At 39.5% G+C, this 18,390-nt stretch overlaps 2 protein-coding genes across 2 annotated transcripts; both read left to right on the forward strand.

The window, feature by feature from the left end:
- Positions 1–3,098: 3,098 nt before the first annotated feature.
- On the forward strand, positions 3,099–5,288 carry LOC116803625. Its single transcript, XM_032727725.1, has 2 exons — positions 3,099–3,253; positions 3,307–5,288. Exon 2 carries the CDS (start codon positions 3,321–3,323, stop codon positions 5,274–5,276), a length of 1,956 nt encoding a protein of 651 aa, XP_032583616.1. The 5' UTR covers positions 3,099–3,253; positions 3,307–3,320; the 3' UTR covers positions 5,277–5,288.
- A 2,052-nt stretch (positions 5,289–7,340) lies between these two features.
- Positions 7,341–8,432, forward strand: LOC6614515 (proteasome subunit beta type-5). The gene has a single exon (XM_002038910.2). The coding sequence runs from the start codon at positions 7,460–7,462 to the stop codon at positions 8,297–8,299; it is 840 nt and encodes a 279-aa protein (XP_002038946.1). The 5' UTR covers positions 7,341–7,459; the 3' UTR covers positions 8,300–8,432.
- The last annotated feature ends 9,958 nt before the right edge of the window (positions 8,433–18,390 follow it).

An 18,390-nucleotide genomic window follows, 5' to 3' on the forward strand; every position in this document is an offset into this window, starting at 1 on the left:
GATCGGTTTGAGGTGGTAGTATGTCACAACAAGAATCTCGAATTCTACTCAGAAAAACTTTACTTTTTGCAATAAATAATCAAAACGATTAAACTGACTTCGAGCATGTTCAATGACGCAATAAATTTCTACTATCTCTGGTAGTAAGCAATATTTTATGACTTTATTATAGGTGTTACTTTTGATTATATTTCTGTTTAAGCATTTTTAAAAATTACATTATTTTTTAATAGTCTAATCTTGATTGCATATCAATTTATTAAACATTCAATTGTCGGCCATTTATTTTCTTTATCCTCTTTTCTACTTGGGCCAAAGTTCTATAGATTCTAATCGCATTTTCGGTGAGCTGGGGATCCAAGTTGGGCCTAAACTTTTCGAATTGGTGCAAAACTTAGTTAGGCCAACTAACTCCGTAAACTATGAGCTAGGCTACCGCACATCCCATGCGAAGGCTCAACCTGCTCAGTGCTGAAGGGATGTTCCACGCAAATTTAATAACCGATGCAGTCTGGGTGGTCCGGGTGCTACTCTGGATAACGGGTGGTTCTCAGGAAAGGCCAAGCATCAAGCGCTTAAGCTGTCTGCATGTGTTTGAAGCTGAAAGCGACGAAATGTTTGCCAGCTTCTTCCTTTCATCATTCCCTTCACTTTTCTGACTCTCTTTTCTTTGGAAGCAAACTTAGTTTCAGGGGAAAGTGCATGAAAACCCTATTTTTCCGTTCAAAATAGTACTCCTTTTTGTGGAAATCTCATACTGTTACATTTGTCAACACTTGAAATGCTGTTACACATTTCAGTAATTTAAGCAAGTTAACTGTATGATTTGTTTGTCTTTTAACATTACATTTCCATATAATTTTTTTTATTTTTTTTTCTTTTCTTTAACTTTATTTAAAAGTGCATAAACAAAATGAAAGACAAACTTTAGGTATGAGGAGAGGTTAAGATCATTCCGAATTTATGATCTGCAGATCATTTAAGCTTAAGCTATATATAAGAAATCACAGAACAAGCCCCTTAATTGGACATTTCATTGAATGGGAACGACTATTGCATGATAAATACCCAAAAGTGGGCACTAAATTTACCCAATGCTGATTTCGGCTCGTGTCTTTGGGTTGATTTAACCTAATAGTCGTGATGGTTTCTGGCTGATGGCGATTTATGGTCTTGAGGGATTTTTATGTGGCTCCCAGGGTTGCCAACTACTCGCTCTACTGTACTCGATAATATTTTATGTGTTTCTGTTTTTTTATTGCCTGCGATTACGAGACAGTTTTCTTTTGGGGACTTGGCACAAATCTACTGACAAAGACAATGGAGGAATTTCCTTTGGGGGATGTGGCAATTTAAGTGCTGGTTTGGCCAGGAATTTATGGTTTATGGATTTTGTCAAAATACAAGTTATTCTTGCCAGCCTTTCCGACCAACCTTTTGTCTATAAACTGTCAACACATTGTAGGCTTTTGCATTCGAGCGAGTAAGGAAATGGGAAGAAAGCCTAGCATGTGATTATGTGTATGAGTCTCTTTGCATTGAAATTGCTCTCTGATGTTCCATACATTGTTTATTTGTTTACTTGCCTTATTTTATTGTTTGCTACCATAAAAGCATATCAATGTGCACATTTTTATCGCTCAGCAGCTGGGCAACCATAAAGTGGAAATTATATCGAAGATTATGATTGTTATGGGCCCTACAACATCGAATTTATGAATGTTCAACCTGATAAATAAATATAAATTGAAAGCAGGAGAATGCGTATGCATTGGTAGGCAAATTGCCAATAAAAAGGCGTTAGCTTTTAGATACTTGTGGAGAATTATAAGGTGGTATAAATTATGGTGAGTGTTTTGAATGACTCAAAATGTTCTGTTTTGCCAAAACTCAAAAATCAATCACAAAATGCTTGCCACAAGATTGAATCAATCCATCTAAACTTTCTGATTTCCGAGTTTTCCATTTTCAAAAACTTTCGGTTAATTGCACAAATGGCAAGCAATAGATATCGGACTAGCCCTAGATGGTTTGTGCATTAGAGCTGATTTCCAAATACCCCGCCCCAAACAATGCCAAGTCCAATGGAAAATAAACCAGGAAGAGAAGTGGAAACTAATTGGGGTGGAGTGGTTCGATGTTTTTGAAAAGAAATCAGGTAAAATTGCCAAGTGATTGTTTATGTTTGTGGGTGCTTGTGCGTCTGTAAACAATGAATATGCATGACTTGTTATGAAGCATGCCACACATGCAACAACAGAAATCGAGAAACAGGAAAGGCGACTTCAATTTGCGAAAGTGATATTCTGGTCGGAAGAAAAAAGGAGCAAAATGCCAGCGAGCATTAGAAGAGATGGCTGGCACACTTCTCGATTGACATGCATAACGTTGATTAATTAATGCCGTCGATATGCCGATGACAGATGCTGGATTTCCTCCGCTCGAGCGGAAATAGAACTAAGTCGAGTTTTCTGGCTATACTATCTTCGGCAGGAAAGTGAAGAGCGGCTTAACCCGTTTCATTTGCGTGATGTTTGCCATTCAGTTTACACTGAATGCGAGTTTTTCGATTGAGGAATGCATTTCGAGTCCTTGCCTCTTCACGAGGCTCTTCAGGCGCATAATCCGGCAATTAGTAAATGTCAAATTCCCTGCTCGCATTGAAAGTCAAAATTTACAGCCTGCGAATCGCAGTTATATATCATTGGGCGGTCCAAGGAGACGGCCCCTGTAAATATGCAACGGAAATGGCAGCTACGCATGTGATTAGGTTGCCTCTGTCTCCGAGGAGCGAATATATGTGCAGGAAGATGTTAACATTCATGTGCTACATACAAACTCGCCTGTAAGCGAGGCTGAGTCCTTGCCTTGATTAAAAGCCTTGTTCTGGCGATGAATTGTTGCCGCATACTTTGGAGCGTTCTTGTGGGACATACATAGTATGTATTACATACCTCTTTCTTAAAGGTGGGCAAACTATCAAGTTTCTGATACCGTGGTGGTGATGTTAAAGTTCGGGAGTTTTTCACAAGTTGTCTATTGAAATCCATACGTGATGTATTCTTTACGTTGTTGATAAATTTTCATAATTATCGATACTTATCGAGTAGGGCCTTTTTTAAAAGCATGTCAAGAAAAAAAACGATCAAAGAAGCGTTTGAGTTATACGTTTAACAAGCAAGTTGAAGTGCTTAATCAAGATTTGTAGCCTATCAGAACATATTTAATTCCAGAAAAAAATAAAAAATAAAAAGTATATTCGGTAAGAAATAACAATACCAATGAATAATAAAATGTATTTTACAGCCAGAATATCAGAAATGGAGTCAAGTGCAGATAAAGTCTGGAAGCTCCACAGTGAGATAGCAAATATGAAAAGGGACTATGATAACTGGTCGAACATTCTGGAAATGAGCCATTTAAAAGAACAAAACCAGATTAAGCTTTGGGAAAAGGCTATGGAAAAAGTTCAAGAAACGGTGAAAGACAACAGGGCCGAGACTACTTTTGATGTTAGGAATGACGAAAATGAAATTTTTTTGACTATCGCGTACACGCCAACCCAATCGAAGTGCATAAAAATAAAAAACAGCTGCCACCTGAAGAGCTTTACATTGCCCGAGGCCTTGGAGTGGATTCAAATGAATATAGCAGGCCTAGAAGGATCAATAAAGAAAATCGTCCTTGATCAGAATTATGTGAGTTGTCAACAAGAACAGCTCTACTGGACGCAAAAATATTTAAGCAAAGGGGAGAAGGCACTACCTCAAATCGCAATGGGAACTGAGGAACAGACCGAAGTGAATGGTGATTTGGTAAAGACACCTAATAACCTTACGGAACTCGTGAATCCTAGTGAACCGGACTTAAATGCATTTATGGTGACAGCAGAAGAGGACACTGCTTTAATAAATAACTTTAAAGATGAAGTTCTTGGTATGCTAAGTAAACTTATGAGCCTTAATTCTGAAGTCTTGCCAGATACAATAGTTGATGGTATTAGGAAAGAAATCTATGAGCTCCTGGAAAGATTTGGAGAGGGAAACATAGCAGCTGAGACGACTAATTACCCAACCAGCAATCAAAGAACTCGGAATTCTCCGAAAGTGATCGCTCCTACTACAGATATTTCGAAAATAGAATACCACGAATTGCCTACACTAGACACAAACAAAAAAGAACCGACGATAGTCGATTTGAAGGATATAAGAAATATTGAAGTCAGATTGCTTGAATATAATGCAAATAAAACCGGTGGCACTAAAAATGGGTTAGCTGAAATGCAATCTGACCTTAGCGAATTGAGTGATAAATTTTCAGGTCAAGTTAACTCGAGCGAAAGTAATACAAAAAAAATCGAATCGAATGCAGATTATACCGGTGAAATTAACTATAGGGAGAATTATTGCCTTCATTTAAATTTTTCTATAAATCCTGCCAATAAAGTCACCATTTCTAGTATAGATTTTGAGAGAAAAGAAAACACATTAGAGGCTGAAGAAGAAACATCTGGAACACAACCTATTGAAATCCGTACAGAAAATGAGTCAGGTGGCTCAAAACTCAATTCAGAGCAAAATTCCAATAGTATTCAACGTGGATTTCGGTTTCCGAAAGATTTAAATGGGACCCAATCATTAGAGTGTGATTCAAAGGAGTGTCTAGATCAATACATGAGTGGTGGTATGAAAACTTTGAGCGGCCAAAAGGAATCTGCACCAGAAAAAATGATGAAACATAATGAATCCTCTGAAGGGATGTGCAAGCCAAAATGTGAAAATGACTTGGTTTCCTGTCCTCCTATTAATGATATTTTATTTGACTCTACAGAAGAAGATAATACAACTGGTGGCGTTCCCACTAATATTAATCTGAACGTAAATCATTCAAATGGTGATTATAATCTTTCCTATTCTAAATCACAAAATCTGAACGATAATGCAGGGGATACAATTATAAATGATGAGTACTTATATAAGCTTCCTAACGTTTTACGAGACTATAATTTTGAAAACACCGTGAATGAGAAAAACTGTACAGAAAGTCCATCAAAGAGTATTTCTAAAAAAGGAAATAGTAGTACCATTAAAATAGAAATTGAGTCCGGAACAGAAAGAAAAAAATCATATATTTCAGATACACCTTTCGCGATGGTTACAATCCACCTGTGCAATGATGTTAAAAATTCCGACGATTCTTTTGATTTAGCTGTGACTGATGATATGAAATCTATAATAACCAAAAATAAAACCTATTCGGGGCAAAATATGAAATAATATAATGAGCATTCCGGTACGGAATATATATATATAATATATATATATATATATATATATATTTATATTCTTTATAAATTTACAATTTTGTAAAATACCCATAATGATGCTTTATATAATATTGTAAATTATAACACAAACTAATATTTCATGAACTTGGTTATATATTATTATTATAGAAGATTAATAATATTAACCGTTATATCTTTCTTTTGGATGATATGAATATTATGAAAACTCCCAAATATCCAATATACGCGTCACAACAAATAATTCTTCAATAAATTAAATTTTAAAAATTATATTATCCAAGTGTTTTAACAAATTTATTGAGTTTGTTCGTATTTCTTCTGCTGTCACATGCTGAGAAAGAAGAGCTCCTCCTCTCCAAGTCCAAAATGTCACCGTCCCAAATGAATAATTAAACATAATTAGTTCTCATTAAACAGGGTACTTCCCCGGAGCTGGCCAAAACCGAATACAAAACGCAGCTTCGACACACACAGTTGCCAGCTCAGGGGCATTCTGGCCAAATCAAAGCGAATCAGCCCAGTTCGGTGGGATCGGGGTCCGAAGTGGGATGTAGTGACCCCAATAAGTCAACTGCAATACATAAATTTCGACACAGCAGCCGGCTTGGATCAGGTGGGTAGGCCCAAACCCAAATACAAACTCAATTCGGAGGACTAGACCAAGTGTTTGCCATTTCGACTTTGGCAAATAACCCAGAGAATCGCTGAGGAAGGGGCTAAACGGTGCGGAGCATTGCTGTGTTTAAGGAATTCCTGATTGACAATGTGGTCTTCATAGGGGTCCACCCACTTTTGTCGCCTTTGCCGTTGGTCAAGAGCAAATTTGGCAATACAACAAATCGCCTTTAACCTTTGACAGGCTGCACACATTTCAATTGTTGAGCATTTTGTGGTCCTACGGTCAGGTCGAACATTAAAATTGATTACCCCAACAATTTGGTTAATGGATGACTCTGGGATTTTCGGGCTCCTAGGAGTTTAATGTTGTTTTCCTTGACGCGTACAGAAAAAATAGTTTCATAAGAATAAAGAATACTGAAGACAAGATTCGCTGAAAACTGGTGGTATAACAAATAAAAATATTATGTTTAAAAACAACGAAGACCTCTTTACGTTCATTTATTTTTCGATTATTTCAATAGACGCTATATAGTGTTCAGAACCGGGCGATCCAATAGAACCTGCAAAAGAAGAAAAATATACTCTACACAATACTTTCTCCATTTTTTCCAAAGTCAAACTTAAACTTCTCCTTCTCTCCATGCAAAGGTATAAAAATCAACCATAATTTCAGTCTGAATTTTTATATTAATATTTTCCTATTACGGCATGTTTAAATTTAAAAATTGTACCTTAAATTCCTACCTTAAGCTGTAATATGTTCTTACATTTGGATACGTTTCCTCTTCAACGCCGGCTATCACATAATCCGCATTGGCAGCCATTTAAGATTTTAGCCAATGAAAATTAATATAAACGACAATTTCCGCATCGCCTCAAGCGTTTATAAATGTCCGCCGTCAAATGCTAATCGTGTAATCCTTTTTAAATGATTGCACATACAAACGGATATTAATATCATAAACAATTCACACATCCAACTACACAACATTCACACGCCGTGTAATTCTGTTTATTGCTTGAGGTTATTTAATATTCAATTTTCGGCTTCCATTTCTTGGTCATATCCTGGGAACCTCATAAAATGCGAAAAACTCATAAAACCCATGGCTAACATATTTTTAATCTGCACATGGGTAAATGCTGCCAAAACCGACCGAAAAAAATACAATCTAGCAACATGAATTTATCACGAGGATATTGTAAATACAAAATTGTTGGCATGCTTTTTATTGAGTTCCGTTTAGGTGGTTGCGTAAATATATTGCTGGATATTTGTCATATTTTTATGCATATCGTTTAATTTTGCTGTTTTTTTCGTGTTCACGATTTCCTTGGAGAACTGCTGCTACTTGGGCTTGTTCAGATACTTCCTTTCGATTGCAAATAAAGAATTTGTTTTTTAAGCTTCATGGGTGCCAGGAAATATAAGTCAGAAATAAAAGATTTCAACATACTTAAAGTGTAACCAACAACATTTAAACTTCAAATATAACCATTTGTACAAACGTCAGCTTCTGTTTCTCCAACATGGCATTGGAAAGTATTTGTGGTATGGATAAGATGCCATTTATGAAGAGCTTTGGATCTCGCACCTTGAAGCAAACAGTTGATGAAATCAGACTCGCATCGAGTAACATGGATAATCCCCTCGCCATAATGGCTCCGCCATTTGAAAATCCACGGGAAAGTGTGAATAAGCTGAATGCAGTAAGTGAAGTGCAGATGGATTTTGACCACGGAACCACCACGGTGGGTTTTGTTTACCAAGGAGGCATCATCCTGTGTGTGGATTCCAGAGCCACGGCGGGAAATTTTATTGGATCCCACAGCATGCATAAAGTCATGCAGGTGAACCAGTATATGATGGGTACCATGGCAGGTGGTGCAGCGGATTGCACATACTGGGATCGAGCTTTGACCAGGGAGTGCCGACTGCACGAGCTCCGCTATAAGGAGAGACTTCCGGTGCGATCTGCTGCCAAATATATCTGCAACGTGGCTACGGAATACAAGGGAATGGGTATCTGCATGGGAATGATGTTGGCCGGTTGGGCGCCCGAAGGACCCAGTTTGGTATACGTGGACTCCAACGGCCTGCGGCTCCATGGAAAGCTTTTCGCCGTGGGCAGTGGAGCCCCGATTGCCCTGGGAATTCTGGACTCTGACTACCGCTTGGATCTCAGTGATACCGAGGCCTACGACCTGGCCTTCCTCTCAGTATATCATGCTACCATGACAGATATCTTTTCCGGCGGTGTGGTGAGACTGTATCACATGGATCAAGGCAACTGGAGGAATGTGGCCAATAAGGACTGCCAAGAACTGCATGAACAGTACTCAGGTGTGAGAAATCAACAAGCTCTTTAAGTACTTCATTTGTTTAGAGCATTACACAGTTTACTACGTTATCCGAAACGAAAACACCCCTTTTAGAACAAACACTTGCGGTTTACCAAATTAAGACCATCAAATAAATGCTGTTGACTTATTTATTTTCTAATTTGCCTACACGTTTTTAATTAGTGCGCCTTTTGTTTACTTAAATTTTCAGTCAATTTTAACGCGCTTGAAAAACTCCAACCCTTACTACCATGAAAATTGCTAGTCGCTAATCATTTTGCGCTAAATTAAGTGCCCTAATGGAATGTTTAGATTTTTTTAACTTTTTTTATTGCTGACATGCAAGGTTGGGTCTCGCCCCCAAAAAGGAGAACATTAAATAAGTAAATTGCCTCCATTCTGGACATTGGCACAACAATTAAGTTGGCATTTAAGTCGAATAAAGGACAGGAGCAGACACCAAAAAGAGTTAACAAAAGTCCCTGCATAAATCAATGGCAACAGCATTATTTGGGCATAGAAGGCGTGGAGTGAAAAAAGGTTCAAATACTTGAATTTTTCCCGCTTCATGCTTTCGACCCGGCCAACAGCAGCAATAATAAACAAGAAAGTGTGAAATAAGGCCAAATGGACATTCAAATTTGTATGTCCAACACGAGAAACCGGCAGCAGGAAAAGTACAGAAAAATGCAGGCACAGCAATAAAACGCGGCGAGTGCTTTTAATTTGAAATGCTGCGAGGATAGGACCAAAAGTCCCTAAAACCCTTTATTTCTTTTCTCCCTCTTTCGATTTCCTTTCAAGATATTTTCCAGGATTTGGGATTGGAACGGAGATCTGTGGAGGGAGGGAGTACTTATAACGCTTGTGTGGATTACAAATCCCACCGGTGCGATAAAATGGTTTCTTTGCAAAAGTTCTCTGCATAAAAATACATAACTAAATAAATCAAATTTAAATACCCTTGTTAGCCAGTGCTACATGAAATTGAAAAATAAAGTTTTAGCCAAATATTTGCTTGGCCACAAGAACGAAATATAACAATGCACGTTTGAGGCGTTTTGTTAATATTAATAACCAGAAAAAGCTTGTATAACTTTTAATGAACCCAAGTTTTCATTTCATTCTGACAAAAATAAATAATCTTTAGCTTTAAAGGTTATTCGAAAAATGAACTAACTTCTGTCGTACAGCCTTTATAAACCTAATGATTATTAAGTTATTTTCTAATTTTTGTAGATACAAGCAAGAGTATTACTTTTCTGAGTGCGGTGATGCAAAATTGGTAACCTAATTAGTATTTTACCTGAAAAGGCCGTTTATCATTATCCTTTGGACTGAAAGGCAGATACCGGCTCAACTATAAACTCCGCTGGTCGTGTTTTATGTGCCCGGGCCGTAATAAATGTTGTCATTCGGTTCTTTTGCTCCCTTCCCAGCTTCCTAACCCGTTTTGAAACAAGCAATAAATGTCAGCGGCTCGGGTGAACTGGGCATAAACTACAATGGCCGGCGGATACTTTATTTAACACTTGCATAAACGGACATGCCCTGAGATATCCCCAGCTCTCGCCGGATGTGTGGGTTATAAAAAGCACAGCTATTCGAAAGAATGGTCCGGAGATGCCCGAGAATGGGAGCACGTGGGCACCTCGTTATTTCTAAGGGGTGCAATCAAAACGAGCCCAGGTACAGATCCTAAGTTCTAAAAAAGATGGAACAATAGAAGTTTGCAGCACTCTAAAAATTGTAGTGTGTGCAGTTTTTACATTGCAGTTGCCTTCTTTTTGCATATACATATATATGTGGGGAAATAGGATTGAAACCCACTTTGAAATTCATCCCTCAGTCACTTTAATCTATTTTCCATCTCCTTTTCTAAGCCTAATGACATCGGATCTTCACGTTTACTATGCTGCAAATGTGACTCTTAAATCTAAGCAAGCCTCGACGACACTAAGCCATTGGATTAGAGGACTCGTTGAGTGACTTGGTGACTGAAGTGCGAAAACCAAAGCGTTGCACTGGCCAAAATGGGGGTCATATTTATATTTATACACTCTAAACATTTTCTAAGCTATATTTCTATTTAATGTTCTTGCCATTGCACTGATTACTGAAATGAATTATGATTGTTTGGTATAATATATATTGTCTGAGCTTAAGTACAAACTTATTTCAGTGAGCCACCGTCGCCAATACTTGACACGCCCCCAAAAACCCGGCGCCCCCAGCTGCAAGAGCATAAAAAAATATTATGTCAATAGATAAAAGTCAAAGTGGAGACGACGAGAGTGAAGACAACATCGTGGATAGCAAACAGCAAGCATTGGCCAAATGTCGCGTGTTCAATTGTGTTGGCCCAGCCTGTTCGGGCTTCCCGGCCAGCACCACCCAGTGATTGCCAACCCACCGACCCACAGCCCACACCTACCCACCACCCACAATCACCCACTGTCAGTGTTTATTTTATTGATGTCGCTGCCGCTGACTTTGCCTGTGCAACTGGAGGCAAAGGCAACCATGACAAAGTCGTCAGGGTTGGGAAATGTGGGGGGAACAGAGTGAAAGAAGGTGGATTCAGGGATGGCTAGGGGGCGGGTCAAAGGGCAGCGGATCCCTTCTTGTTTTACGACCAACGAAGCAGCCATAATTGTGCATTCACAGTCACATTCATAGCCACATTCGCATTCACTTGCTTATTATAGGCACTGAGAAATGGCTGTGGCCTGGATGGATTCTCTTGGCCACCGCCTCCTCCTCATTCCCGGGATTTCCCGATTCCCTGGTAATTTGCAAGTGATTTATGGGACCTCCTGCCAGGGGGGAAGCTGGAACGAAAAGCTGGCCACCGGAGGCAACAATTTCCATTTGGCGTTCGCTCCCTGTTTGAAACACTTGATTAGCCGCGATGATTGAACGGTTATTCGTAAATTGAAAGCAGTGTTCTTTGATGGCTACGAAGATCCTTTGAGCTGGAGGATGTAATTTGGAAGCATTTTTATAGGTAAAAGTAGAGGTGAAATAACTTATACGACTGGTGTTAGTGCTCAAGATCTTAGAGCTTGTTTTAAAGCAGCTCACCAGTTATCAAGCCGCTTTAAAACTCCAATTAAGTTACTCCCACACTGGCCTACTTTGGACTTCATATGGCACACATAGAATATTATATTTTCTGATTTATTAGCCCCTGCCAACCGCAGGCGATTCCGCCACTCAGCCACTCTCCGCAAACCGTAATTTGTGTTAGCCCAAAAACACGAATAAAAAACACAGACCCAAACACACAGCAGATACATGGCCAAATGACAGCTGCAAAAAATATTATAAATATAAATATTTTCGGAGCAGGAGCACATGCAATCTTGTGCAATTTTCACGCTGCAAGCGAACAAAGGGGGAGTGCATCCTAACGCAATCCCGAGAAGGAACCCAACCCAAAAAAACAGCCCAGAAAACCAACCCGAGCTGTCAGCGCAAACAGTTGCAAACAGACATGAAGATTATGGTACGTAGGGGGATTCCCAGGGCAGTCGTTACAATGTAGTTACATATAACTGCTAGCTGTATGTGTACTATATAGTATAGGAGTATAGGAGTATAGAGTGATTTCCAGATCCTCACGTTTTTCGTTTGTTTGCCGGAGAGGCAAATTTGGTAATTCTGTTTCTAGCACACTCAAAATTATTTTCTCTTTCGAAAGGGGATAAAAAAAAAAACAAGGAAACTTTCCCAGCTCTTGGCAAAACTTATTTTGCTGTAAGTTGAGAAATTTATTGAGCTTGCCGTTAAGCACTTAAAGTTGGGCTACGGCAAACAATTTTGATATGAGGATTGAGCTTGAGTTTTGCATTTTCCACATGCTTAAACGTAAACAAATTTGTCACTTAGCTGTCTGAATATTCTTCGATTGAAATTGGTTTTCAATTGGCGAAAAGATGCTTCAGGGGTTTTATTTGGAATCTGCTCCAAGGCGCTGATAAATTGAATTTCAATTGTTGCCCTAGGATTCGGTTTAACGGCTTTTCTCATTAAAGACGTTGCACTTTCCGATTACCGATTCAATTTTGGCCAGGTCACTTTACCTTAAGAACATAAATCCTGACAGCTTGAGGGTGTTTCCATTCTTCAGACGCCGCCAAGACGCAAAAAGGCTAGGGCCTTGTCAACTTTAGCATATTTCGCGTTTATTTTATTCATCCTACTTTGCAGCTTTTCCTTTGTCTTTTTATTTGTTTTCCTGACTCTATGCCACAGCACTGATTGTTGTGAAAAACTCGCCTAAGCTACTGGAAAATCGCAAATTTATGTTAATTTTACGTAGACATTATTGTAAATGATGAGCACTGAGAGGAAATTAAATGAAATAAAATGAAATCATCTGACAATGATACTTTTTGGTCTGCTGAGATTTAGCGTATTCAACTATGACTGGTTCCCATTTCAAAGGTCAGTTCGGCGATTATTCAGAGACCCCTTTTGCAAATCACCGAAAGCCAAAAAGCTGCCATTGGAATCCACTTAAGAAAAGGACCTGCCACCGAGCCAAAGGATACACGGACATGGAAATAGGATTTCAACTACATTTTATACACGTATATGCATTTCTTCAGTAGTTTTATCTGCTTTGGTTCACACATTTCATTTGATTTCCCTGAATGGGTGAAAATAAACGCAAAATTTGATAGATGTTCTGGCTGGGCAAATGTGGCGCATTTTCGATTTTCCTTGGCGCAGTACTTTTTACACCATTTTTATGCTCTCGGAAAAGTTTGTTTGTCCGGCTGTCGGTTTGTTTATACTTCACTATCTCTTGGCTCCCCACCATCACCCGTCCCTTGGCCTGTCTATTTATTTATTTTCCAAATAAATGCTCGCTCCTTCGCCGTTTTCGTTTTCTTCCCTCGCACTCGTTGAACTCTCAAGGATTGAATTGAATTAAATGGAACAAAGTTTGCTCGTCTCCAACTGCAGCGTTCAGATAAGGTTGGTCTGCGGAAGTCGGGGGCCCTCGGATCGCATATATAAACGCTCCAATATTTGAGCGATGCATTCGGATTTTTGTCGATTTATTATGCCAAGTCAATGAAGGGCACGCAGGCAGCCCAATTGATGATTGCAATGCGATTGAAGCAAAAACGATTGTGTTTCAAGTGCCCATTCAAAGTAAGACTACTTTAAAGGTGAAATTTACATATTGCTTTAATGAAAATTTGCACTCATCATATTTATTTTAATACCTTAATGATCAATTTCTCATGTAACTTTAAAAATTACATTATGTTGCATGCAGTTCTTTTGGCCTGGCACACTACTGGATTCAAGCCCAGCAATGTGTTTGCTCCTTTCGATTAAACACTTTCTCCGGGGAGAGCGCTTCCTCCATGCATCCGTCCTTTTGTCTGTCTGCTTGTCCGTCTGTCAGTTTGCGCGTCTTCCGTTTTCCGTGCGGACTGCTCTGCTCCTGGCATTGGCATTGCCATTGCCAGGACTTCCTGCTACCGCTCCTCATTGGGTAAGCACACAATTACCTGAGCGTGGTGGGCCATGATTTGCATTGCACTTGAATTATTTCCGTTTGCAATGCTTTACCTTGCCGCAGTGGGAAAAGTGGAAAAGCGATGGGAAAAGCGCCGGCACACGTGGGTCTCATTTAGTTTGCCTTAAACGCTGTTATGGTTTCCCCTCAACATTTTCCGCTTTCTCCCCGTTTTTCCCGCTATTTTTTCTCTGTCTCTATTATGGCAATATCTCCTTGTGTGCAACGTGTTCGCCGCCAGAAAGTGTGCAATGCAGCTGAGCTGGCGCTTTGTATGCAGATTACCTGCATTTGGGGCTGAAGTTGGTGTAGCTCTAATGAGTGTAGAAAAAATCTCATAAAATAGAATAAAGCAAACTGAGTCCAAAAAAAAAAAAACACTGGGGAGCCGGGAAAAGGTCCCTGGCCTCGTGCGTACATGTACATGCTAAATTTATGCGCAATGAAGAGTGAAAAGCAATAAGCTCTGCCAAGTTGTGCATGAAAGGGAAATTGGCATTGAAATGGGCCCGATTGGCAACCCGTCGATTTGGGCTGGTATTAGCGCACAATATGTTTATTGGAATTTTGGCGGCGAATATCGGGCCAACTTATGCAAAACCTCTTTTTTTCTATACCCGAACGTTCAAAAAGAAAGACTTAATTATAAGTGGCTACATTTCACATTTCCGTGAGCTCAAACTCCTCAACAACTCCTCTTTATAATATTAAAAAGGAGAATGGTATAAATACAGACAATGCTTAAAATAAATTTATTATGATTTTATTTTTTATAAAATATTAACTTCATATATATTTCGGTTGGCTGCTCTCAATCCTTAATAAATATTTGAATATATTTTTTATCTTTGTATCGCTATCGAGGCAATAATTAGTTTGAAGCCGATTTTAGCATTAAGCCCACTTTATGGACGGGATATCTGACCACATGCTAATTAGCAGAGCCTTTTAATTAAACACTTTCATTTGGATAAAACTCTGTGCGTTTTCTACTATTGTGCATGGCAATCAAGGTTGCCTTTTTATAATCAACACGAACGCTTCATTAGCTATGGGGTTAGAAATCCGCACAAATACGCCAGAAACATATGGATTTTGGGCATAGTCATAGACAGAGACGACGTGTTTGCATTCGAGTGGTTGCGGTTTTTAATTAGTTTTGATTTTGATTTCGATTCGGGTCCTCTGCAGTCAACAGTGCATGTCCTCAAACGACGAGAGTCCTTTCATGGCAATGAGCCGCGAATTGGACACTTGGCCATTTGATTGCGGTCCTTTTGGCCCGTCTCCTTATTTGCAAAAGAGCCCTCTTTTTAATTAAAATTATTAAAGCAAACAGCAAAGTTTGCACTACGGAGTGGGGCTGCTTTGATTAAATTTTATTCGACAACCGACGCCTGGAAGTAGACTGCAATAAACAATAAATATATATGAGGCCAAGCAAACTATAATTAATACGTAAGCTTGGCCATTTTTTGACATTTAGTTGGATACATTCTAATGTCTGTGTGTTTCGCTGTTTTTTGGCCAATTTGGCCAAGTTTCTTTGTCCTTGGCCTGGAAATCCGGAACAAGCGGAGGCTGTCCATAAATAGCTTCTGTTGATTAGTGACCCTGGACGAAGGGATCGAATTGGTTTTTAAAAATGCAAAGGTCGAGCCTGTCGGTGTGACTTTATAATTATTCTCCGACATAAACTGACAAGCGCATTTCCCACTCGAAGTGTGTTCGATGCATTTTCGCACTCCCTGGCAGCCAGAAACCCTTAATGGCATGTTGCCTTTCGAGAGCGGTGGAAAATCGCGTGTTGCGGTAATTAATATTCCTGCCTGCAAAATATTTATATTCGCACGCAACGGCAGGCGGTCACTCACTCAGTCAGTATTCCTTTCAGTATTTCAGTCTTGAAAAGAAACAATTACCTCACTGCAACGTTCAGTGAGTGGCAATTATAAGTTGTTCGTGTCTGTTAATTAAATGTGTCCAGCGAAGACATTTAATAGGCTTCAGTTATTTACAAAGGCACAACATGGCGTATACGCGATCAAAGAGGAGGCTTAAGCGAAGTCCTGCCAGAAGCTTAAACACACAAATTCCCCATCAAGCATGGCTTTTATGTGCTGAAAAAATGCATCAATCGAAATATTCGATTATTTCTCCGCTCGGCCAGCTTTAATATAATTTCCTTCTGTGAGTAAGCAAGGATTAATTAAGTGCCTCGTTCGCTGTTTGCATTTCCTCATCGAAAGTGTGAAATTTCGCGCCCATGTCAGGTGTTGATGGCGGGTCTTCAGTTGATCGGCGGACAAACAAACGCTAATTAGGCATTAAGTCGAAGCTGGCAATTAATCAGCTCAAAAGTGTCCATAAAAGCAAAACGTTTAAGTGTTACCCCCAAGTGTCAGACGCAAAGTTTTCCCCACCACCCAAAAGGTTTCTTCTTATTTTTCACACCCGCAGCCGACACGCGGTTTTCCGGCTTCTGTTGAGGTGGGCGCTGTGAAAATGGGAAACTCACGTGGGAAGTAGCTAAAAACTAAACAACAGGCTTTAATGGCAGTCGTTTGCCAGACATCCCAACTTACCAGGCAAGTCACAAAAGCGAGGGTTGCCTATGGGATATGTGGGTTACTATAATACTGTTTAAAGGGCTTTCTAAATTATTAATGAATAAGCTTTGGTCACTTTAAAAGCTTTGGTCAAACATTCGTTTTCATCCATTTATGCTCCGATGGTATACATGAAAATCGCAAAAAGCTGTGTTCCCAAAATGTTTAGAATTTAGAAGATTTTGCAATTTTTCTGGCCAACCGACAAAAATATTTAACAATAATTTTAAAATTTCTTTCCGCACTCTCACTAGCTGACTAATGGAAAATCTGATTACGACTTTATCGTAATTTGGACATTTTTTGGGGGAATCTATTATATCATCAAGTATTGTCTGAACAAATTTTGAAGTCGGCCCTCTCTAAATATGCAGCTGTTGCATTGTAAATATTTGCATACGTGTTGGAAAATTAGTTAAATAAGCATTTATTGTTGCTCTACACTAAGCTGCTTGCAGTGTTTGTGGCGCTACAACATTTGAATTACTTTTAATGTTTGCTCCGCCGGGAAGTTCGCGTCTTCCACTATTAACAAAAAGGTAATTTCCCAGCAAATTGACATAAAAGACTGTGTGCGGGGTAAAAGTTTGCCAGCTAAACTTGTGTTGTTTAATTTTTCGGGTACCAACACGCCCGCACACCGAGCAATTCGCAGAGACAACATCAAAATTTATGTAAATGAAAATTGCATTGCATAAGCCCGCCAACGTAACGTATACGCAGCGTGTGCAGCCAGAACCATTTTGCACGTAGTATTAGCGTCGCGCTTTCATTATTTGTGTCATCCTTAAAGGCCCGGTCCCCAGCATCGAGCCATTAAGCCAACCTTCTGCCATATTGCCCAAGGTATATATAGTGTATATGGTGCAGATGTATATAGCAGTAGGTCTATGGCAGCTTTTGCGACACTTTTCCCTTAGTTTTCTTTATTGGTTTCTTGGGCCATGCAGCCGAAACTTTCAACAAGTTTGGCTCGTGGCGGTCTAAAGGGTTCACTTCTGTTCTCTTGGTGACAAAATTTTCAACTGGATGCCATCAACTTTAATAGTCACCAAATAGGAAAGGCCCAACATGTTAGGTTAGTTTTAGTGGCGTGGGGGGAAGCCGTCTTCTATCGTTTTGGTTTATTGGATCCATAACCTAAAATCCATAACCCTGCATAAATTGCTCTCTAATTGTACTGAAAATAGTTAAATCGGCTCTGCTCTGTCCGGAAAATATAAAATAGTTTCCACTGACTTGCTGATAAATAAGTGATGATTATAATCTATTACTTTCTCCTACTTGTATGCAACTATAACCAACATACACTCGATAATTGAACTCAGTTTGCAGGCCATTAAAGCTGGTATTTAAGCTGGTATCCAGTGAGGGCCTGAACTATGCTTGCCAATTATCCAACCACGAAGGGTGGTTGTCCGGCTGGGGCAACCACTTAATAAGCCCGCCAACTGGCCAGTGCTGCCCCATTTTCCACTTTCCCATTCCGATTCGCGTTCCCAGATCGCTGACAACTGTCCGAGGACGGGGGATTGTATACAAGTAAATTGCTTCATTTTCGAATTTCTGTCATTGCCGACGTGCTCTCTCTTTCGTTCTCATATATGTTTGGAAATCTATTCGTGCCACGAATTTCATTTTCAACTTGGCAGATGCACTGTTTGTTGTTGCCGAAGTGAGACGTGCAACGGCTGCCAGGCAACTTATTAAAAATGTCTGCAGTGGCAGCAAAAAGGAACTCAAATATAAATACAAGTAGTACTTATATATAGAAAAAATACTGATGAAAACTGCAGGCAGAAGAAAATTATTTGCCACAAAACTTGCTGAGCCGTGGGCTCATGTCGTGCCACATAATTGTCCAAGGAGAGTGCGACAGTAAAAGTGCTTTGATTTCCGACATTGAATTAGCTGCACGCCTCTTTAATTACCACTGGCACATCCTTCAATTACTAAATATCTTGGAAAGC

This window comes from Drosophila sechellia, chromosome 2L, assembly GCF_004382195.2.
Source record: "Drosophila sechellia strain sech25 chromosome 2L, ASM438219v1, whole genome shotgun sequence".
Classification (NCBI taxonomy): Eukaryota; Metazoa; Arthropoda; class Insecta; order Diptera; family Drosophilidae; genus Drosophila; species Drosophila sechellia.

Bases quoted from the DNA above. Each gene is read 5' to 3' on its own strand.
- LOC116803625 (XM_032727725.1), top strand. From the start codon at position 3,321: ATGGAGTCAAGTGCAGATAAAGTCTGGAAGCTCCACAGTGAGATAGCA.
- LOC6614515 (XM_002038910.2), top strand. From the start codon at position 7,460: ATGGCATTGGAAAGTATTTGTGGTATGGATAAGATGCCATTTATGAAG.